Genomic DNA, 24,729 nt, shown 5'->3' with positions numbered 1-24,729 from the left:
AGGGAGGAGGAGGATGAAAATGGGGGGACGGGTTGGGCTTATAACTGGGGAAGCTTACAAGCAACGCTGTACGGTATAGTCGGTACGGTATTTACATCTGTTACATATTTAGAAGACAGAGCCCTTTTTAAAATTATTTACAGTATGTATGTATGTACAGTATTGTACATACCGTTTCCGGTAGTGTGATCTGATGAAGGCCCCGTATTTGAAGATGAAGTACTTCCTCTTTGGCGTGTCCAGTCAAATATGTCTGAGGATGATTGACTCCATCCATAACACAATCCATAGTCAAAGTTACAAGATGCTTGAGCAGAAGGTGACGTCCAGGGCACGGACGTTGTTTGTGCTGTTGGTATAGAGAAGTTGCTTTTTTTTGTAAATTTATCACACTTTGTAGTTCAGGCGATAACTGTATGCTACACGCTAACAAACAAACAGATGCAAACAGTAATATGGCCGTAATGCGAGTCTTAATTATTGATTGTCTCGTACGACGTACCTCCTGAGCATGTCACCGATGCATCTTCACTGTGACCACAGTTATGGATACCCTTAGCCTTAGAACTTTAAGGGACTGGTCAAAAAAGTATATGGGGGGTGGTCCGGAGCAGAGAGGGAATCGGTCAGGCGGTTTTTAGCCTCGTGCAAGAGGTCGGTCGTGCAATTTTCAGCTATCCTTAAGGGGTAGGTGGTCACCCTATTTTATTACACAGATAGCAACTCATTTAAATACTAACGAGACAGTTGACTACACTTGTTAAATAAAACACAGCCAGCTGGAATTATTGCTAAAACACTCTCAAACCTGTTGTGTGTGAAAATGCAAGAGGTGAAAGGCCGCACATCTATACCGGTGTGAAACCCTTTGTTAACCTTTTTTGGCTCTAACGAGCATGTTCTTTAATGGTTTTCCTTTCCTGTAAGGACATGATAAGTAGTTCTTTAAAACTTTAGCGAAGTTATGGTTGGTCTTGTGTAAGATTTCACTTTTTCATTCAAGCTTCCTTTATAGTAGACAATGAGAGTTGGTATTGTGTCACGAATGGCAATATCTCTTTTTCCTCCTTGTTTTTTTGTTTTAGAAGTTTAGACTCCCTTTCTGTGAATTATATTTTTGATAGCAGGTTTTCTATCAAAGTTTGTGGGTAGCCTCTGTCCATCAAGGGTTTTTGAAATTTGAATTATTTTCCACGGAGGTTGATTCTGAGGAGATTTTTCGTAGGATTCTCAAGGCTAGTCCTTTGACAAATCCCTTTTTAACACTTGGAGGGTGACAGAAGGTGAAATGTGCGGGTGCAGTAAGGTTTCCGCTTGTTTAAAATGTGTCTTTGCATCAACGATAGATTTTTCCTTGAATCTCGTGCCTTTGTATACAACCGTGTCTAAAAACACAGTCTCAGTGTTGGATGTTTCAGCCGTGAATTTAATAGTTGGGTGATGTAAGTTTGCTTCTTCAATGAAGGCTTCTATGTCTGGTTTACGTATGTCCCATAGGGAGAAATATCGTTTATGTAGCATTTCCAAACTGTTGGTTTAAAGACGCTTCTGCTTAGAGTTGTTGTCTCAATATATGCCATGAAAATGTTGGCAAAGGAAACTGTTGTCTTTGTGCCCACTTCAGTTCCACGGGCTTGTAGGTAGTTCTTTTCATTGAAGTGGAAGGAATTTTCTTCGACGATTAGTCAAAGCATTTACGGCGAGTAATGTGTAGGAATAAGTTGTCTTTGCAGAAATTTTTATATGCTTTACAAGCAATTTAAATACCCTGGTTTTGCGGTATATTTGTGTCAAGACTCATAACGTCCATCGAAACAAGAAATGTTCGGTTTTTCACATTTGTCTGCTCAATGAAAGGTATGATTTCTGTGATTTTGATATTGGTTGTAGCAATGTATCAACAAATTTTGTCATGCAGAGAACAAGGCTTTATTGGATTATTGAGAGGAAACCAAAAATCCATTTTTTAATACTAGGTGGTGGGTCATGTAATTTCCAACCTTGCTTTAAAGGTGGGTCAGTCACTTTTGCGCCAAAGGGAGGTGGGTGGGCCATATGTTTTTTATCAACCACATTTCCAAATGCTCCGGCCCACCCCCTCCTCTCCCCATACTTTTTGACCAGTCCCTAATCTCAGTCGGCAAAAGCCACCCAGACGTAAAATGAATAAAGAAAGTTATTATTGTTTCATTGTTCTTGTACTTTAAACAACGAGTAACCCCTTACCTATTCGATGATAGTTCAAAAAGAAAAAACACAAGTTAACTCCGAATTGATTAATAATGATAATAATAAAATATTCCATCTGTATCTAAAAAAAGCAGTAATCGTCGGAAGTATTCTGCCATTACAAAAACCTTGCTTACTGGGAAAGCAAGAATTATAAGAAAACCGTGCGAACTGACAATAAAAATTATAAAAGTACATTATAATTATCGGAACAGACCACAACATGATAACGTTTGCCATAAAATATCTTCTCACGTCTGATCAAAGGAAATGACATCATCAGCCACGTGACGATTTTCGAATTAGGGTTTTTTGTTGCTGAGACAAGATTTCATTAACAAGTTAAAAACTCTAAAAGCCTAATGATGAACAATGTTGTGTTAATGTATTCCCCGACCGATGAAAGGACACCTTACGAACAGGGAGAGAATCGTACGGTGATACGGTTCAGTCGGTAGCCGCGCGATCGATAGTTCATACATTTTTTAAACGTTCCCCGGCATGGACCAAGCCTGAAAGAGTTTACTGTGAGCTTTACATCTAGCTTTGAACAGTTAAAGATTTAAGTCTACACGAAAATTAAAAATAACCGAGTTTTCATCGTTGAAAATTGTCAATCACCATAGAGAAGGATTACAGGCCTCTTTTAAACGTCAGTGTTTACCGAGGTGGTCCAGTAGATAGAGGTGTTCACTTTTAGTTCTAACTGATTTTGAGAGTCCAGGCTCGAATCTCCTTGAAGCAAATTTTCCGTAACCCAGCTCATTCGTCGATTTTCACATGTGCCGCATTTAATTTGAGAGGTAACTGCTCTAAGATGCTGTGAGTCGAGAATGCGACTTAGGTTCAACATAATGACATATGATTTAGAAGTCGCATTCCGCACGTGCCGAATATAATGTATTAATTATGGAAATGCTTACCCATATTGAATATTTTTTTCTTTCTAGAGACTGGGAATATTTACAACAAAAGGAGCTAAGTTCGGCACCATCATATCCGACGTTTGAATCAACTGCCGTATTTAATTACTTCCTTCGACTAAAATAGGTGTTCGGCACTCACAAGAAATTCCACGTTTGAAAGGGGCCTAACATGAAATAAGTTCAGTTTAGTGGTTTGCATATTATGATATGATGTTAAGTTGTTGTTTTCTTTTCAGTAAGAGCAAATTCGTATCTCTCTTTGTAAATCCATTTAACGAATCGGCTTGTGCCGCGACTTAAGAATCAGCCGTAATAGCTGATTTTGCCTTCTCTTTGACATGATTTGTGTGTCACTGGACATGATTTGTATATCAAAAAGAGCGATCAAGTTTCATCCATCCATTTCAATAACAGCAAATGGAATAACTTCTCACTGTAGCGGACAACCTCGAACCGTGACTTCGTCGTATAAATATGTGGCACTGAAGAAAGACGAAAAAGCAAACCCTTTTTTAAGGTTTAAACTAGAAGCTTTATATGGTGTAAAATAATTATAATTACTTTTACCGTTACAACTTGTAATAATAACAATAACAATAACAATAATAACAACAACAACAACAATAAAAATAATAATAATAATAATAATAATAATAATAACAATAAGTACCACAGACTGTACCTGAGGTGCCAGAAGGAGGTGGAGAAGGTGCAACAAATCCATTCATTTTGTTGATTATCCAGGATTTTAAGTTTCGAACGTTAGCATACACGGTTGGCTTCGATGGGGAGGCACAAGGCAGGCCCGTCCAGCTGGCAGCTCCTTCAAGATACCATTTACCACCAAATTCGCACACAAGTGGCCCTCCGCTATCACCATGACAGGCACCCTGACCTCCCTGGACTTTCCCAATGCATATCATGGAGTCGTCTATTTTTCCCGGGTAATAATTGAGACAGCGTTGCTTGGAAACGAGTGGTAAATCAACCTGCATCAGAACGTTTGGTTGTGGACCTGCGTAGTAAATTGTTCCCCAACCAGTGATCCAGCAGGGCTTGGCAGAATTATCAAATGGAAGCTGGAAGTTTGGATCTGAGAGACAAACTAGGCCAACTCCTTTACCAAGCACAGCTGGTCTTGATAACCTAAGCAAGGCAATATCGTTGCTATATGTGTTTGGGTAGTGATAGTTTTCGTGCTGGATTATCCTTATAACGTCAAAATCCTGTTCTGTTCCAATGGCAGACGACAACCTGTAATGTGCTCCCAATCTGTTTAGACAAACAGAAAAAAAAAAACAAACAAACAAAACAAACAAAACTAAAGAAAAACACAAATGAGGTACATCAACACAACTTAACATCCTGCTAATATGTGACATTTCTCGAGAAATCCCACGATTTTGTTGAGAAATTTCTCCCAGGTAAATCACGACTTCATCCTAAAAAAATCATTTAAATTGACGAGCACACAATGCACTTTCCTGACCATGTAAGTATAATTATCATGATTATCAAGTAGCTAGAAAAGGTCCAGGTTGTTTTGACAAATTATTAAATTTTCTCTCTTGCTGAGATTGTATAACTGTATATGAGGGTGATTACATTAAAAAAAAAAAAAGCTCCTTTTAAGGGTAAAAATCCGTCAAAAATGGGCAATTTTACCATTTTTTTAAGATGTTCGAAAATCCTAGGAGAGGCAGGCAGCAAGAAATTTTTACAACTAATGTTCCGAAAATTCTAGATCGTCTTCCGAACAGATATTTTCCGAAATTTGACGTTGGTTGCCCTTAAGTCCCCTAATGTACTCTTGAATAATTAGACTTTTTACTCTTACCTTACTTTAACATCCCACAAAGACATGCTTCTTACACAGTGAGTTGCTGTTAAAACCCATTGAGGATGAATTAAAGATCCTCCACAAAACTGTCTACCGCTGCTTGATAGTAGCATTGCCTGCCAGGGCCAGCCATTGACAGGTGCCTCGGACCCGTTCACAATACGAGGGGTACTGACACTGGGCCTTACACCGCATGTGACTGTAACGACAATACAATTATTAGTATAATTTATAAATTTACATATTTTCCCCAAAATCGACACTGTATGAATGTTACAAATAGAAGCCGGATAAATAGATTAATGTTTGCTTAAGACGTTTTAGGGGAGGGGAGAAGATAGCTGTTTTAGTATTCATTAAATCAGTTGGATTAAAAAAATAAAAAAATAAAAAAATAAAAAAAAACATTACCTTCCTGTAAATTAAAAGCGTCACTTAGCAGGACAATTTCTTACAATTACCAAACCTTTTTACGCGATTTTGTCAAGTGCATTTTACGACTTTGTTGCAAATTCAGTATGAAAATAATTTCTATCTACCAGTGAACACCGAAAAGCCAAAATTCGTCGCTTTCTTGGTATTTGTTTGTACGACTGCTTCAATTATCGCTCAAATTTCGTCTTCCAAAAATGTCTCGAAACGAGACGCCATCTTGGCTCCGGTTCCAAAACAGTGAATAGCCTCGGATATTCCGAGTTATGGGAGCCAATCAAAACGCGTGAAAAATTCTCTTCACTGATTTGGTAAATACTAAATGTAAGTACCTCTAACCCCGAACTGCCTTACTATTTCTATCGAATTTGCCCAATTTTTTTTTTCAGACACGAATCAAATTAACTTTTGTTAAAAATTTAAGAATAAAAATTAGCGAAAAAAGTTTGACACAACGTTTCGATGTCGCCATGACATCATTATCAAGTGACAAAGATAACTCAATATAGACAGTTAAAAGTCACAAAATAAAGAACAAAAGTAACATGTTTGCGCGTGTAAATGAAAAAAAAGAATGTGAAAATGTGTTAAACAGGCAGTTTTGCCCGGATTTTACTTAACGGCAAAATTCAGATGTTTTACGGACAGTGAATTAACCTTCACTGCTCGTCGCCATATTGATGAGCATTATTTTGTTGCTCACTCTTGCCTCTTAAATAGTTAAAAACATATAATTTTAAAACTTTTCTTAACACTTATAGATAAAAAAAAAACAACAACAACAACAACAACAACAACAAAAGCACTTCCTCTCTTACGGTTTGTTGTCATGGTGGCTTCTGATGGAGTTTTATAAGGCTTCCCCATTGTGTCAATCCCAACGACTTCCACAGAATAATTTGTTGAATGAGTGAGTCCGTTGATTTCCGTTGTTGATCGATCTCCACTGACAATCTGATGCAATGCTACACTGCTATTTCTTCTGTTTAAGAAGACAATGTAGTGACGAACTTTACGGTTGAGAACGTTGGTAAGGTTTGTCCACCGAATCAATATGCTGGAGAAGGTTGTGTTCTCCACTGTTAAATTCCAACCAAAAAGCATTTGGGCTAAATACGAAAAAAATATAAAGAATATGAACAAAGCGTCACCTAAGAATATATGAAGAATGAAATATCGATTAATAAAAGAGATATAAGAATCATGCTAAATAACAAGACTGCTTCGCTAAATAAGCTTCGAAATGAAGGAGTTTTAAGCGACCAAGCACATTTTAAGCAATAAAAAGATCAAACAAAACGAAAAAAAAATATCAAGTTGCTGCGTTAAAACTTCCGTCAAAAAAGGCATGCCAAACTCTTTTTTCCTGATTTTTTTTTTTATTAAAAAAAAATGGAAACTTATTTATGACATCAGGAAACTTACCACATAATGAAAAAAAATTAGGCTGTGCGTAATTTATTGAAAGGGCTTAAAGGCAATGAAGCCAATGGTTATTCTTTTTAATTTCAACTATTTTTATTTAATTATTAGTATTATTAATCATTATTATTATTCATGGGTATTATTATTATTATTATTATTATTATATAGGATTTTAAATAGGTTTTGTAATAAAGATTCTTTTCTTCTTCTACATCTTCTTCTTCTTCTTCTTCTTCTTCTTCTTCTTCTTCTTCTTCTTCTTCTTCTTCTTCTTCTTCTTCTTCTTCTTATTATTATTATTATTATTATTATTATTATTATTATTATTATTATTATAGCTTTTTTACAGGGGTTCACCTGTATGAACGCTTGTCCCCAGTACCAGGTAATCAGCTTTGATATTACTTCCCAAGAGACGCAAGTTGAAACTTGCTGTTATGTTGTTTGAGGCATAAAACGGAACCTCTACCAATGATCCACGAACAGAGGACCAGCAGCCGCTTTGGTGAAATTTCAGCACCCCATTGCCGTCAAAAATCTTGAAATATTCACTGTGGTAATAAGGACAGAAAACATAAGGGCTCGTTAAGAGAATTTATAACTTTTCATGTATTCTTCATGTTCCTTTAGATAGCAATTATTGAGTCAGTTATTGCTAAAATAATTTCTGTCTTTCTTTACTTGTTGCAGAGAGACTTTGTGCCTCACTTCCGTGTCCCAATAAACGCACACACACACACATTATGTCCAGGATGACAGGAACGACACATTGGTAGTAGCTGGAGGAATGAAACATTTAACAGTCACATTTCATTTTCTTTGCAAGATATCATTAGATTTGAAAGTATTAGTGTGGTTCATAACAAGTACGCGAAGGAGACATTCTATGATATTTCACATCCCGTTTGAATGGTCCTCTGATTTTTTGGTCCTTTAGCACAGATAATAAGAGCTATCTCAAATAACAGAAAGGCTGTTCTTGTAACCAACTCTAAATTCTAACACAATTACAATGGTTTAAGTGGCTCCTTTCCTCTAGAGTTCAATCATGGTTAAAACTATTAAAATAGTCATGGTCCCCAAACAGATAATAAAATGGTGCTATTTCAATTTTAGTATTGAGTTGTATCGGATTGAACAAAGTAGCAATATCAATTAATACCTGCAATATCCAAAGTTCATCTCCTGAATTAGCACTAGACCAATTGCTTGGGGAATACCGACATTTCCAATTGACCAGAAGCAGTACAAGCTGGTGTAATCAGAATGTGTCACATTTATACCGCCAGAGGATTGGTTGACCACCACCTTGCAAGCTGTAACGAAGATAATTAGAAGAAACAGTTTCGAGTCCGCTTTCAACGCTAAATAAAAGCGCTCAGGATGCAATTTTACAGTCTTATTCTTTATCTTAAGAAAAGATATTTAACAAATTGTAGGAAAAACAATCCTCTGTTTTTTTTCTTCTTATAAATGATAACAATAATAATAATGATGATGATAACTAAAATAATGATAATAGTAATAATAATAATAATGATAATTTTAATAATAAAGACTTCATTGATAAGAAAGCTAACTATAAAATACTATTTACAATTTATTTCGCCTAGAAAACACTATTTACACTATGTTCAGTTAAAACAATATTTACTATTCCTTTCGATTAAAAAAAAAAAAGGACACTCAATTTCCGTTGTAAAAATTCATTCCATTAAAAATATTTTATATATTCGAAAAAAAAATTCAATTAAAAAACGGTTCATTTCAACTAAACTAATTTATGAGCTCACGCCATTAACACACACGCTTGGGTATTAATAATAATAATAATAATAATAATAATAATAACGATAACGATAACGATAACGATAACGATAACGATAACAACGATAACGATAACGATAACGATAACGATAATGATAACGATAACGATAACGATAACGATAACGATAATGATAATGATAATAATAATAATAATAATAATAATCACGATGGTATTTTTATTTGTAATTAAAAAATTGACCAAGACACAACGTAGGCTGACCGCCAAAGTTCATCCGCTGTTCAAAGCGCCTCCGGTCCAGAAAAACATTCTGGGCACAAATTATACCCCGCTCAGCTCTCCTCTACCCCTTCCCCCCTTGTTTTTTTTTTTTTGTTCGTTTGTTTGTTTGTTTGTTTTTTTAATGGTGATGCCTCAAGATTACAATTGGCCATTTTGCCTTAGGTTTTACCTGTGGTAACATAATAAAAAGAGGAACGCGGCCCTTCTCCTTTTGATGTATACGCCGCCACAGAAACACCATAGCGCTGAGCCGGTCCTAGTCCTGTTATCAATGCCCATGTCATATTAGAACTGCTGGTGACTAGACTGCTTGTATTAAATGGTATTGGAAAATAGGCGCTCCTCCTGAAGTAAACTCTATAGCCTAACAATCGGCCATTGTGAAACTGCTGAGGAAGAGGATTCCAAGTAACCTTGAACTGCGTTTCTTTTACTTCAGAGAACGTTATATTGTTAGGAGCACGACCAGGAACTGGAAGAAATACAGCATGTAAGGCAATTATGGATAAGTTAGAAACAAGGCTTTACCAATAACGTAATTGCGCTGTAAATTCTATAAACATACCCGATTCCTCAGTCCACTCTGTGACCTCTGAAGTCTTGTAAACATTTCCGTTATCATTTACACCAAGAACATTGAGTCGATATTCCATATAAGGCGACAGTCCGTACAAAACATCAGATGTGGTATTTCCTTGCAGGATATTTCCACTCACTATACTTCTATTGCCACTTTTTATGACAGTTAGATAGTGCAGAATGTTTTGGCTCAGCAATGTTGATAGATTTTTCCAAGAAACTCCCATACTAGTTGCTGTTTTGTTATCAATGGATACATTCCAACTGGACACTAGCTGAGCTAAAAAGACAGCAATAAAGTTTATTAGTTAACGATGATGATAGAGGTTACAGCGATGGTTCAGTTTAAGAATGTTTATTAAAATTAAATTTCGCCGCGTTATTTGCAACGCCCAGATTCGAATTGGCAAGAGCTTCCAAATCCGTTCGCATAGGTAGCCGAGTAATGAGAGGAAAGACGTACGGTATCCCCTCTAAAATCACGTTTGTACGCTTTACAATATGATCAAGACATGTCAGCCTCGTTTAGAATTGACATATCAATGTAAAAGTTCACGTGGAGTGATTTCTGTTTGTGTTGTTGTTGTTGTCTATCTAGGATATTTGTGGAGTAGAAGCTTCCTGCCCCCAGCCCCTCCCCCCCCCCCCCCTCCAAATCATTCAGAAGCAACGAGGTCAGTGCAGATGAAGTAAGTATTCCTTGTCTAAGCACACTAAATGACAAGGAACATGATCACGACGATGATAAAATGAGAGATGATAAAACATCTCTCAAAATTGTCTCAAAATGCACCAGATTGCACCGCAGCGCGAATTCATTTCCCGCTAGGAAGCTTGTGGCCTTCGGCCTCTCGGGACTTCTCCGGCCCCCAAACGATAATTCTGGCTAGAACCCTGGTTTTTGTTGTTGTAAACTAGTGGAAGTTCCAAAGTTTTAGTTTTCTTCGTAATGCGCTTAGTTTGAAAGCCAGCATTTGGATACACACATTTTTGTTGTTTTTGTCTATTTTTTTTTTTTTTTTCGTTTTGTTTTGTTTTATTTTGCCAATTTCTGTTTATATGCTAAACTTTTTGTTTAAGACTATCAGTTTAGAAAATATGTATGAATGGAATAAATCTGGAAAATTGCCAGGGTAACCACGACAAAAAATCAAGAAAAACTTAGGTGTAAAACTAAAATAAATTTTACCGGAATATACATGGGCAAAGAAAGGATATCCTCGAGTGCTCCTCATTTTTATTTTTATTGTTATTGTTATTGTTATTGTTATTATTATTATTATTATTATTATTATTATTATTATTATTATTATTATTATAACTATTATTATTATTATTCGCTATGATGATGATGATGATAAGGCACTTTAATTTTACCTTTTACCTCTTATTTTGATTGTTAGAATTAAGAGCTTCAATCAACAAATGTCCGTTTATTACGCATAAGAAAAGTAAGTCTGTAAAATGGAGATCTGTGCTTTCTTTAGGTGTTGTACATGTATGATGAGAAATACTAAAGCTCGCAATATTAATGTTATTTTAACTAAAATGATGAAACTAACCCGATTGTAATCCAAGCTGTACAATTCCGAATTGAAGCCTGACACTGCTGTAACTACCATACAGATAGACTTCAACGGTGATATTCTCAGAGTTTCCAAAATTAACTTCCCTAAAAGGTTTTTGGGGAGTCGATGAGTATCCATAACGAATAAGCACAGTTGCACCGCTCCCATCCATTATTTTAACGTATTCACTGTAAAATAAAGAGGAAAAAAAGAACATCTTTTGTCATTGATAGTGGTAACCTAGCTATTCTCGGCCATGTTTTTTTTTGGATTTGTTTTTTTTTTTCTCCTGGCCCGGTTCCCCGAAGGACGGTTAAGTTTAACCCAGGTTTAAGCCAAACTTTAAGCAAGAATTTCCTATATAAGAACGTGCAACTCAAGCTTACAAAATACTGTTTAGCCTTTTTTTCCGCGATACAGTAACTGGATAACTTTAAATTTTGCTCCAACCATAACATAGGAAGGTAAAATACAAAAACGAAACAACATTTTAACGCTGGATTAGAGCTTATCTGCCTTTCATCCTTCCACTCATCTATTATCGCTGTCGTTTTATTCCCAAATCTTTCCAACCCACTCAAATCATCCGCCCTCAATCCGTTCATCTATTCAACGTTCAACACATTTGTGCATTACACACGTAAGACAACAGTAGGAATAGAGGATATTTCATGGCTGCGCGGGGATACGAAATTTTTCTTCGAGTGTTGAAAAATATTTCACGAGTGAGAAATTTCGTATCTCCAAGCGGCCATGTAATGCTCTATTTATTATATAAACGCCAATGAAATACCAAACCATTTTACTTAAATAGTTTTTTTGGTCTGAAAGGAGCGGTTTATTATGAAGCCATAGCAATTGTACGGTGATATTTTCCCATGTGAAGATAACATGTTATTTTCACATGTGCAGATATCCAGTTGTCGCACGAAAGCTCACGTGGTATTTCACTGGTGTTTATATAATAATGATAATAATAATGATAATAATAATAATAATAATAATAATAATAATATTAATAATAATAATAATTTAATTATCGCGTTCCTTTGATAATATCTTTTACAAGTTCTACATTTTGCAAAACCACCGCTCGGCTTTGAACAAAAAAGAGAAAAAAGATAAATCTTATTAATTCCCTATGGAAGACATTGCTTCATTTAACTCACTTGTAATATGACAGGTAGAGTTCTTGTATTGAAATAAGTGCAACTGCTTGCTGGATTCCTACATTTCCAATTGACCAGGTGCACAGCAGATTACCGTAATAACCTTTCGGGCCAAAATGTAGCTTGCCAAATGATTGATTTAAACTTCCTCCGCAAACTATGAAATAAACAATGCCAACAAGTTAATTGAATATACTCCACTCTCTTTACACCGGACACTACAGGGGCCTTAAATTATTGTCCTTTTTAGTGAGAGTCCTAGTCTGCTACACAGCCGTTTTTAATGTCGTCACGCTCGACTACGAGAGTCCGTAATAGCGGGAGTTTATTTCAGTCGAAAATCTGTAATTCCTTTTTTGCCTGACATTTAGCTGCTGTCCGTATAGCGTTGTCCGTCATAACAGTGTGCCCTCAAGGCGACAGTTGACTGTAGGGCCGCAGAAAAAAAAATAAAAGAAAGAGAATTATAGGATAATTATGAACTCAAAACATCATTAAGTATAGACAAGTTGAGAAGCTAAATATTCTTTTAACGTTTCCCGACTTTAAGTTCAGGTGGCAGCAAATATACAAACAAAATTACAGTAAAGACGAAATATTTTATCATTTAAAAATGATATTTTCTATGTTCCTTAACTAACATTGTCAAACTCGTTTTTAAAGCATTTATACCAGGACGCTCTGAAAAATTCATTGTCACATACTCATTTAAAAAAAACAACAACAACAACAACAACAAGAGTAAAAAAACAACAAAATCAAAACCAAAAACAAAATAAAACATATTTTTCCTCAACTCTGTTACCAATGTACTTTTTCATTACATTGGTTATACAATGTAATATGTGCGTCAAATTAACATTTATTTAATCAGTTATCTACACCATCTATATCAGAATGGTCGGTACTATCCTAAGCGAAACCCACATAATATGACAATAATGCGACGTACGACGTACCTCCTGCGCATATCACAGATGCATCTTCACTGTGAACGCAGTTATGGATACCCCATCCGCTGTGCTGACAATACCCTATAGAACTTTCAGTTCCCGAGCATGCAACATCATCCAGCCAAATTTGACCACTTCCGGTGCCGAACCAGGCAGACCCTGGAGCACTTATCGCTCCAGGAAACCCAAGTTGACGACAAACAACTTGCGCGTCATATATATCCCAGGAGTCATCACAAACAGTTCCCCAGATGTTATTATAATAAACTTCAACTCTTCCTTCCCAGCTTCCAGATCCTCCAACCAGCCGTAAACCTAACAATGGTAAAATGAAAAACTGAAAACACCCACAAAAAAGTTTAGATCCCATGACCTTGCATAAGAACTCGTGCATTTTTAAAGGGGAGTAGAGGAGAGCGTTGTTTATAGTAAGGGACTGTGCAATAATTATCAGGAGGGGGGGGGGGGGGCTGAAAAACTAGAGTTATCTAGCAAAAACTTAGACAGTACCCCCCTCCAAAAAAAAAAATATATATATATATATATTAAGCAATATTTTTTTTCCAAATCGATCGCTTGGAACTTTCTTTCCCAGATTAATTGAAAGTCTGTAGCATGACTTAATTTCAGACGTAAATTTTAATTGACTCGAATAACGTATGTACATATATTACCAACGAAAAAATCTACGGGAATGCGAAAGACAAATGCAGCAGGAGTTAAGGGCGGGATTTGAACTCACGACCTTTTACCTGGATCATAGCATGGCAGCAATGTCATGTTTAGATGCCAAAATCGCATTGGTAGCTAGCATAGTATCTCTTAGTACCTAACCTTATTGGCCCCTGCAACACACATCCGAACAGACAAAGCCACAAAGCCACAAAGCCACAAAGCCACAAAGATACATATGCTAAGACCATTGACATATGAGCTTTTTTTTTTTTTTTTTTTCAAAATAGCTCAACAATGAATAATCCAAATAGAAGCCAGCTTTAAAGTAATAACAACAACAAAAACAAAAACAACTTGCAAATGGCAATCTGTAGCTATTTACAAGCGTGGTCCATTTAAATTTTCGATGACCGAAAAACAGGTCAAGTTATAGTGGTCTGAACGGGACTGAAGCCCAGTATTAACCACTCTGCTATGCTGCCTTCCATAAATAAAAATGCTTTTCTTGCTTTTCCATCTTTAATTTATGGGGGATAACACGCAGCTGGTGTGATACACATAAGCACATAACGAATGTAACCAAACAATTTTAAGCATAATCAATTATTGGACTATGTACCTCCAGCTCCAGGATTTGTCGGCAACACAGTGGAATTATTACAGCTTCCATTGGTGATTGCTACATCATCGATAGCTATATCTCCTGTAAATGAAGACCCCGCAATACCTTCGAAGATTATCTATAAATGAAGTACAAAGCAATGGAAAGTCTTCAAACACTTGGAGAAAATCAAACAAGTTGGATCGCGGCAAGGGGAGACCGTTGTGAAGTAAAATAAATAAACAAATAAATAACTAGTCATTCCCACATCAGCGATAACGATATCTCCTGTATATGACGACCCCACAATTCCTTCAATTATTACCTATAAATAAAGGACAATTGTGGAAAATGGGAAGTCTTTAAACAGTTGGGATAAGTCAAATAAGTTGGATTGCTGCGATGGGAAACCGAAATAAAATTTTAAAAACCTATGATTGAAAAAGAGAGGTAATCAACAGGAAGCAAACTAACATTCACATTACCCTCAGAATTAGATTTATACCCAGTGGTCCGTTGTAGCACACATGCAATTTCAAAACATACTTCACTTGTGCGAGTATCTAATTTAAAGCATTGACACTCGGTATATCTGATAAATCACAGAAGATTAAAAAAAAAATAAAGGATGAAGGTCGGCAAGGTCATGTGATAGATAATTTTCATAAAAGCGTCATTTTTAACTGATGACCTCTTAAAATAATATTTAAAGATTTCCTGCAAATATTATGGGAAGATTTTAGCCACCTGAAATCAAGAAACATCAGTCGTGATTTTTTGAGAAGCAAACCATATCAAACTTACATTGCTGCGCAAATATATCGTTTTCATTGCTGGTATCCAGTACAAACCCTGGTTCCCAGATACATTGAAAACCAGCTCATTCCCGCTGTAAACATTAAGAGTTCCTATGGTATCACCATACATGTGATAATAGAAAACGAGACAAGCTGCTGCTCCATTTCCAGAAACAGACAACTGAAGTTTTGCGTTGTCACCTTGTCGCCTAGGAGACGAAGTCTCTATATACATGTAGTATCCTGAAAGAGCATAATGATAATAATAATGATTCTGTGGAAAGTTTGAACCCAGGAGTCACTTCAAATGTAGGTAGGGTGAACGTAGTCCTGTTCTAGAACAAACGCTACTGACTCGTAGTCAACAGTTACCGGCACTGTACGTACAAACGACTTATTGACGGAATTAAGCAAAACTAACTGCGAAAGAACGACTGGACAACTGACAGGTCAATCAGGTCAATAAACAGAGTACAATACCAACGACTGACGTGATACAACTACTTTTACCCTGAAAATGACTATTGCACAGGTTGTCGAAAAGTCGGTCACTGTCAACAACAACAGTCCTATTCAGGACTACGTTTCACCGGGACGATCAAACTCAACCTACTTTTCATATATAGATTTAGCCAGGGCTAAAAGCGAAGCTCCCGTTAACAAAATTCATAACATAAATCAAACAATAAACTTGTAATCCACAAATCATTTAACTTTAGGGCACATTCATAAGAATTTTGAGGGAAGGGCTAGGTGATTTTACAGAGAGTTCAAGTTCAAGGGTTAACCAAATTAAACTTCAAAATTAAATGTCACCAAAAAAGAGCAATCATCTTCTGTGACAGTAGATTAGGCCTGGAAAACAAATTCTTCCCAAACAAAACAACCCAGTATGAACGAGGATTAACGATATTTAAAAAAGAAAAACAAAACCTTCCAAAGAGATGGGTTTTTAAGGCGTCGTAATCTCAAATTCTTTGTGCTCAGTATGCATAAGTAATTAAAAGGCAATTAACTAATAATGAAAATTCTGTCACACAGTTAGGTTAATCAGTTGATATTTGTTTCTAATATCGACAAGATAATTCTGCATAAGGGAGTAAAATAAACATGACTGAAAAACCACAAAAACAAACGAAGAAAATGGCAGTTATTAAAAACTGTAAACTGCGGCTTATAAGCCCTGGGCTAATACATCTTCGTAATAGGATATTAGGAGGCGTCAGAAACGGAGAGGCTTATTACCGGTAATAATATTAAAAATGATAAATGCTTCGAAACAAGCTATAGCAGTGCCGATCAAATAAGTTAAAAAATTGAATATAATTTATTTTTGTTTTTTTTTTCATCAAGCCGCAGTTAAACGGAATCCATTTCAATACATTTAAAGATAGGCTTATATCGGAATTGGGGGAGCTTATAAGTCGCGCTGTACGGTATAGTTAGTCTAATTCATTTAGAAGACAGAGCCCTTTTTAACATTATTTACAGAATGCATGTATATACAGTATTGTACGTACCGTTTCCAGAAGTGTGATCTGATGAAGGCCCTGTATTTGACGATGAAGTACTTCCTCTTCGACGTGTCCAGTCAAATATGTCTAAGGAAGACTGACTCCATCCATAACACAATCCATAGTCAAAATTACAAGATACTTGAGCAGAAGGTGGTACAGACGTTGCTTGTACTGTTGGTATAGAGAAGTTGCTTTGTTTGTTAACTTATCACGACTTTGCAGTTCAGGCTGTAGCTGTATGCTATACGCTAACAAACAATCCGACACACACAGTATTTAAAAAAACATAGTTTATCATCCTAATTTCTATTACTAACGTATTTCTAAGGTATTTAACAATTATTCTTTAAAATCGAGGTGAATGGTGGCCAAATATTTACCGAGCCGCGAAAACGGCGAGGTAAATATTCCCAAAGCCACTATTCACCGAGATTGAAAAGAATAATTGTTTTAGTATATACACACGAAGTGATCTCAGAAAAATCAGAGAGGAAACCATTTAAAAGTACGATTTGATTGACAGATCAAATCACGCGTAAGCTTAAAATAGATTTGCAGAATTTTCAAAAATGGCAATTCACAAGTTTATCATTTCGCAAACAACATTGTAATGGCTTTAATGGAACCACTAAAAGTTTGAACTGTTTCCTTACCGGAGAAGAAAAGTAGAGCTTTGTTGTTTTCTGTTGACTCGCCAAGTTTATAGCCAAAAGGGTTTATTGTGTCGTTCTTCGCATGAAGTGATGACAAAAATGGCGGCTCGGTAGCTCGAGGTAAGACGTCGTCTTCCTGTATCATTCTTTTTCCTGTTTACTTAAAACGTAGAATTTCTGGAAACATTTCCTTTTAAATTTGTTTGTCATAAATAAACTTCGATGTTTGAGCCAAAATTTTCTTGTTAGAAAACGCTGAGTTCACCAAAACGGCTTCTTCTACGCGAATACACGGGAGTTGTAAACAATCCATCGAGCACAAAACTCAGCCACAGTAAATTGAAAAACGCCGTATTGAATCCTTCCAAGTCTTTTCTTGCCGACTTTTAAAAGATCGTTCTCTAAAAAAATGGGAAAAACACCGAGCTCACACATTATCCACTCGCTAGGAGGTGAATATTGTTGAATAGTCCGAGATAGCGAACCAATCAGATTGCTTAAGTCACCAAGATCACTGAGTGTGTATATACTAATACTTAATATACAATGTACGCGCTTCAAATTAACATTTCTCTAATTATTTATGTACGGCAATTATATCAGAATGTTGTAAGAAATTGTCGGTACTACACTAAGCCAAATTCACATAATATGACCATAATGCGTCTCTTACGACGTACCTCCTGAGCATATCACCGATGCATCTTCACTGTGGCCGCAGTTATGAGAGCCCCATCCATTGTGCCCACAATAGAATATGGATCTTTCACTTCCCGAACATGCAACATCATCCAGCCAAATTTGACCACTTCCGGTGCCGAACCAGGCAGACCCTGGAGCACTTATCGCTCCAGGAAACCCAAGTTGACGACAAACAACTTGCGCGTCATATATATCCCAGGAGTCATCACAAACAGTTCCCCAGATGTTATTATAATAAACTTCAACTCTTCCTTCCCAGCTTCCAGATCCTCCAACCAGCCGTAAACCTAACAATGGTAAAATGAAAAACTGAAAACACACACAAAAAAAGTTTAGATCCCACGACCTTGGTTAAGAACTCGTGCATTTTTAAAGGGGAATAGAGGAGAGCGGTGTTTATAGTAATCAGGCGCGTACGTTTAATTAAAAGTCTGTAGCTATAGCATTACTTAATTTCAGACGTAAATTTTAATTAACTCGAATAACGTATCTACATATATTACCAAGGAAAAAAAATCTTTGGGAATGCGAAAGACAAATCCAGCAGGTGTTCAGGGCGACATTTGAACTCAGGGCCTTTTACCTGAATCATGGCATGGCAGCAATGTCATGTTTAGATGCCAAAATTGCATTGGTAGCTAGTATAGTATCTCTTAGTACCTAACCTTATTGGCCCCTGCAACACACATCCGAACAGACAAAGCCACAAAGATACACATGCAAAGACCATTGACATAATCCAAATAGAAGCCAGCTTTTAAAGCAATAACATTAACAACAAAAAACAAAAACAACTTGCAAATGGCAATCTGTAGCTATTTACAAGCGTGGTCCATTTAAATTTTCGATGACCGAAACACAAGTCAAGCTATAGTGGTCTGAACGGGACTGAAGCCCATGACTGCCAGTATTAACCACTCTGCTATGCTGCCTCCCATAAATAAAAAAAAATTAATAAATTTGTTTGTCCATCTTAAATTTATGGGGGATAACACGCAGCTGCGGTGATACACATAAGCACATAAGGAATGTAACCAAATACTTTTAAGCATAATCAGCTACTGGACTATGTACCTCCAGCGCCAGGATTTGTCGGCAACACAGTGGAATTAATACAGCTTCCATTGGTGATTGCTACATCATCGATAGCTATATCTCCTGTAAATGAAGACCCCGCAATACCTTCGAAGATTATCTATAAATGAAGTACAAAGCAATGGGAAGTCTTCAAACACTTGGAGAAAGTCAAACAAGTTGGATCGCTGCAAGCGGAAACCGTTGTGAAATAAAATAAATAAACAAATAAGTAAAGCCATGACTTATGATAAAGAGCTCATCAACACAAAGAAAACTAAGATTCATATTCCCCTCAAACTAGATTTACATATAGTGGCCAATTTTAATGAAGAATTGGTAGCACGTTGATCTCAATAAAAGATTATCGTGAGGGGACTTAATAAAATAACTGAATAGATCCTTTAATTAAAATATTATATGTAGGTTTTTCAACCAATTTCTGAAGATGTTCAAAGTTTTTTGTATATATTACATGTATGTAAAGATTTTAGCCGCTGAAACCTACGACCAACAGTCGCTCATGCCATTAAACGGGATCCAAAACAGTCTTGGCTTCTAGATTTTACCCCATGAAATCCGGATTTCAGGTACTGGATTCTTGACCTTTGTCAGTGTAACTTGGAGTCCTGATTCCAACCTGAGTGGGATTCTGGATTCCTAGAGCGGTATTCCGAATTCAAATTGAAAGCCAGCATTCCGGATTCTAAAGGGAAAAAGTTTCCAGGGTTCCGGAATAGGGATGCCATTACCATTACATGTAGCGAAGTCACCATGAAAATTCACCCTTATCTAACTTACACTGTTTCGCAAATAAATTGTTTCCCTTGCTTGTATCCAGTAGTTACCCTGGTTCCCAAATACATTGAAAACCAAATCATTTCCGCTGTAAACTTTTAGAGCTCCTATGGTATCACCATACATGTGATAATAGAAAACGAGACAAGCTGCTGCTCCATTTCCAGAAACAGACACTTGAAGTTTTGCGTTGTCACCTTGTCCCCTAGGAGACGACGTCTCCGTATACATGTAGTATCCTGCAAGAGCATAATAATAATAATATTAACAACAAGACAGTCAATAAGAATCATTCTGTAAACCCTCTATCTTCCTTACTAACAATACAGCGTTTACAGTTAAATATGCCTCCCCCTCCCCCTCCCCCCTTTTCTTCCCGATATGGACGTCAATAAATGGTATTTGAAAAGAAAAACATCTCAAGAATAAGAGTATGGGGTTGTTATTGCTGCGCGCAAAAATAAACAAACGGGGCGTGAAAATCAGTGCTGTCATAGTTCTAGGTTAATCAGTTGACATTTGTCTTTAATATCTGGATTATTCTGCATAAAGAGATAATTAAACAACAACAACGAATTAAACAAACAAAAAAGGCAATTGAAAAAAAGCCATTAACCGTCGCTTATAAGCCACTGCCTAGTTTTCATATTTAAATTGAGAGGGGCTGGGAAGGAGTCGATTTATTATGGGATAAATATCACGAGACCCAAATAGTCAGAAAACCACATTGAGGTTAGGAAAATTTGGAAGTTTAATTTCCACCGCGGCAATACTTTACAAGATGCAGCTTTTTATAAACTTGTCAATTTTTAAGAGATGTATGTAATGCCGGAGACATCGTCCAGACGTCTATACATTTCATAGTAAATTTTGGAGTTTTTGAATGGTTGTATTTCGTTATATAGGCCAGATAAACACTAATCTTGAGAATGTTACTAAGTTCAATGTGCTCTTTCTGACTATATGAAATTTCTAAACAAACTAAACAACGCGCGCGTTTAGTTAAAATCTTTGCTCGTGGGCACTTAGCTTTGTATTTACTGCTATTTTTTTTATTAAGCTTCAATCAATTCGAATTCATTTCAATTTGCAGCGTAATTGTTTCTACCGTTTCCAGTGGTGTGATCTGACGAAGGCCCCGTATTTGAAGACGAAGTACTTCCTCTTTGGCGTGTCCAGTCAAATACGTCTAAGGGAGACTGACTCCATCCATAACACAATCCATAGTCAAAGTTACAAGATGCTTGGACAGACGGCGAGGTCCAGGGCACGGACGTTGTTTGTGCTGTTGGTAGAGAGAATTCGTTTATTTCTTTTTTTTCAAATAATCACAGCTTTGAGATTCAGGTGGTAGCTGCGCACTGTACGCTAACAAACAAACTAGCAAACAAACAAACAAACTCCAATCATAACTTATGTTTTTTCCTCAACTCTATTACTTATGTATCGCCTACGATATTGATTAAATGCTCCCAATAAACATTTATGTAATCAGTTTTTCTGAAGGATTTGTATTAGGACGTTCTCCCACATTATCAGCTCCCTTACTAAGCGAAATGCATATATGACTATTGAATATTGTCACGTCCAACATACCTCCAGAGCATATCACCGATGCATCTTCACTGTGGACGCAGTTATGAGAGCCCCAACCTCTGTGCCGACAATAGATTATGGAACTTTCACTTCCCGAACATGCAACATCGTCCAGCCAGATTTGACCACTCCCGGGCCCGAATCGGGCATTCGTTGGGGCACTAACGGCACCAGGAAATCCAAGCTGGCGACAAACGACTCGTGCGTCATTTATATCCCAGGAGTCATCACAAACAGTTCCCCAGATGTTATTGTGATATACTTCAACTCTTCCTTCCCAGCTTCCAGATCCTCCAACAAGTCTCAGACCTCAGGTACAAGAAAATAAAGGTAAGTGTGTGCGTGTTTTTTTTTTTTCTTTGACTTGTGGATTACGCATAGCGCAAGGAACGAGTTAAGGTTGATTTCTACTGACAAGTTTTTGTATACGCGCTAACCGCTCGTAAATTTTAATCACGTTAATAAAATAGAGGCAAGATAAAAAGTGTCGAGATTAAACGTCAAGTTGAGCGAGGTTCAACTTTTACGCTAACGAGCGACCGTTCATGTATTGCCTCTATCTTATTTGCGAACGTAAACTTTATGCGTGTACGCACGTAAAAATTACGCGACAGTGGAAATCAACCCTTATTGTGGGTACCGCAATATGCAAATATGTCACACGGGTTTAGACGGCTTTCATAATTTGTCAGCTTGCACGATAACGCCCGATATCAAAACAACAACTGTCGTAGATCGATCGTTCCCGTTCAGTAATCAGGAATTTTGATGTTATGATTTTGTGCTATAGCTTCACGGGACGATAAGTTGGCATCATGAGGACTTTGAATGTTTGAAATTAGCACTATGGCCAACTTTGAGACAAAAGTTTTATGAATTTTTGAGGCTTTCTGAGTCATGCAGGCGATAAACATGACGAAGAGATCAGCAATTGCTCTTCGCCTCCCCAAGCTGGTCCAAGCTGACGATTCTGTTATGAGTCTCACGATTTTTTAACTTTGCATCTCAGTCGTCATACAAGTCGGAAGCCCTCTCTTTTACCGTCGTGCTTAGCTTGCTGTTTTGTTGAATAAGTTGCGTCATAACGTCATGAGGTGTGCGCTGGATTTCTTCCGGGTTTATAGCTAGTTTTAGCCAAGTCTCTGCTTTCAATCGTTTTCGTTCTTTACCGTTTGTGGTGGCTTGTGTTTTTTTTGGCAGAAGCGTCTGATGCTTGCGGCTACTGGATTTCCAATACGGTCCCGGGATGAATAAAAAAGCTGGTATCCTAACGGCAGAATGCTTCGTTGGATCAAATCAAACGCCATCATCGGGTCACCATAAACTTGACGCGATTCCCAGACTGCTTCTCCGTTAATTTGTGGAGAGAACATTGGATCTTTTTTATCCATAAAAGGAGGGACCATGTGGATTAGCAGGGGAATGATCGGGTTGTCTATGAGCCTTGAAAAAAGCTCCCGATCGTTGACGTTATCGTCGATTTTAGCGTTGCTCATTACGCGATCTGGCTGGCAGTTCGCATGAGTCAGATGTTTCACTGTATTGGCTTTGAAATTGGCGGCGATTGTGAACTATTTCTCAACAGAGTGGTTTTCTTGAATGCGCATTGTATTAGTCTTGACAACGATTGTTGTTCACTCTTGGGCCTAAGACAATAGCTCGCTTGCTCGAGACGCGCCATTTTCGAACACAACTTCTACCAGAAGTTTTCAAAGTGAAAGGGATAGTGGTTCTACTCAACCGATTTTCAAAATTAAAACGGATTCTGTTCGAGAAAAGGTCCATCTTTCATCACAGTTTTACTTTTGTGTTTACATTTCGTTTACATTCAGTGTCGTCGTCGTCGACCGATCGACTGCATCTTAAGGTGACTCGACCCAGTTTTTTTGGGGGGGTACCATCCTACTTTGAAGCTCTCTGGTATCCCCACCTTTACTTTTATCGTAGGTATAACACATAGAATGGATAACATATAGATCAATCTACAATATAACATAAAATTTTTGGCGATCGGAGTAAATGTCACGTGGTTATAATGCCACGCCCCTTTAAGGTCTGAGTCGAAAATCTGCTGTTGCCGGCATTTTTTCGTGAAAATCTCTCGGCTACACATAGTGCGCATTAGTGCCTTGCGCTGAACAGAGTTTCACCAAAATCGCAAAGACCCAATTCGAGAAATTCAGCGGTTTCCAAATTTAGGTCATAATTTATGCGAAAATGATAAGCAAACTTTACCCGGATTATATCTAATAAACTATGAGATTCATCTCTGTATTTTGGGCATCCTTCTAACAGATGGGTCCTTGCAAGTCAGCAAAAGGCTTTAGGGCCTTATAAATGCGCGCGATTTCGAGCAAAACAAACATATAGAAATTATAGTTTTCGCTATTTGTTGACGTTTGTCAGCGTTTAAGAGTCAATCTCACGAAAAAAGTATTTTCTTAAAAATTCGTAGTTTTTTTTCCTTCAAATTTTTCCAGGGCCACAATTGATTAACTAACTACCCGGACTCTGAGTTTCATGGTCATTGAAAAACCGTGACATTACCTTCTATAAGCCCAAACTTGAGTAAACATTGAAGATTTTTAGCGTTTTGGCTGAGTTTGTGCTTTGGGAGTTGTCTATTGTTTCTAGTCTGTCATTATACAGCATTCTTGCTTAGCACGCGTGCAAACCCGGTAAAGATCAAAGTTGAAAACAATGGTGCTGTAGGTTATATTGAAAACTCCCTGACCGTGCAGAATCCTTTGTTTTCTGTCCACAAATCAAGACTGACTAAATTAATGCAATGTTTCGATTAGTCAAAAACTTCAAAATGATAGGAAGGCTATTGAACGTTGTGCACGGTCAGGTCTAAAAACGCTAACAAAAAACCTATAAAAAAGGGTTTCCCGACCATTCCACTTTAATTAACTATGGTTTGACAGAAATAATCAACCCTATTTCGTTGGCACTTAAGGTATGTTGATTTTTCTCCTATCCTCCTTAAGCCATTTAATACTTGTATGTAAACTTTTGTTTGGGGAGAGTGATTGACAGAGAGAGATCTGAGGACTACCATTACCGAGGACCATTACCAGCGTTTTTGGCTGTATGTTTCAAAAGACCTTAAAGTATAATGACTTGA

The 24,729-nt window shown here is 37.1% G+C and overlaps 2 protein-coding genes and 1 long non-coding RNA gene across 3 annotated transcripts in view; all 3 read right to left on the bottom strand.

The window, feature by feature from the left end:
• LOC140944405 (uncharacterized) overlaps positions 1-11,247 on the bottom strand; it is a 52,424-nt gene extending 41,177 nt beyond the window's left edge. The window contains exons 1-9 of the mRNA XM_073393551.1: positions 11,062-11,247; positions 9,486-9,779; positions 9,090-9,392; positions 8,015-8,168; positions 7,210-7,403; positions 6,246-6,536; positions 4,993-5,194; positions 3,838-4,427; positions 173-349 (exon numbers count right to left, since the gene is read on the bottom strand). Of these exons, the coding sequence (XP_073249652.1) occupies positions 173-349; positions 3,838-4,427; positions 4,993-5,194; positions 6,246-6,536; positions 7,210-7,403; positions 8,015-8,168; positions 9,090-9,392; positions 9,486-9,779; positions 11,062-11,239 (2,383 nt within the window). The 5' untranslated portion in view covers positions 11,240-11,247. The remainder of the gene's footprint in view (positions 1-172; positions 350-3,837; positions 4,428-4,992; positions 5,195-6,245; positions 6,537-7,209; positions 7,404-8,014; positions 8,169-9,089; positions 9,393-9,485; positions 9,780-11,061) is intronic.
• Positions 11,248-12,242: 995 nt separating this feature from the next.
• On the bottom strand, positions 12,243-14,604 carry LOC140943671 (uncharacterized). The gene is made up of 3 exons (XR_012166620.1): positions 14,484-14,604; positions 13,196-13,504; positions 12,243-12,393 (listed from the first exon to the last, which is right to left on the bottom strand). It is a non-coding gene; the product is annotated as an uncharacterized lncRNA (long non-coding RNA).
• Positions 14,605-19,187: 4,583 nt separating this feature from the next.
• Positions 19,188-24,729, bottom strand: part of LOC140943647 (uncharacterized) — a 41,861-nt gene continuing 36,319 nt past the window's right edge. Inside the window, exons 31-34 of the mRNA XM_073392768.1 lie at positions 21,603-21,911; positions 21,115-21,291; positions 20,010-20,245; positions 19,188-19,329 (exon numbers count right to left, since the gene is read on the bottom strand). Coding sequence (XP_073248869.1) covers positions 19,201-19,329; positions 20,010-20,245; positions 21,115-21,291; positions 21,603-21,911 — 851 coding nt within the window. The 3' untranslated portion in view covers positions 19,188-19,200. The remainder of the gene's footprint in view (positions 19,330-20,009; positions 20,246-21,114; positions 21,292-21,602; positions 21,912-24,729) is intronic.

The sequence above is a fragment of the Porites lutea genome, chromosome 7 (genome assembly GCF_958299795.1).
Source record: "Porites lutea chromosome 7, jaPorLute2.1, whole genome shotgun sequence".
In the NCBI taxonomy this organism is placed as follows: Eukaryota; Metazoa; Cnidaria; class Anthozoa; order Scleractinia; family Poritidae; genus Porites; species Porites lutea.
Note: the sequence above shows the minus strand (reverse complement) of the source record. Positions and strands in the feature narration are given on the sequence as shown.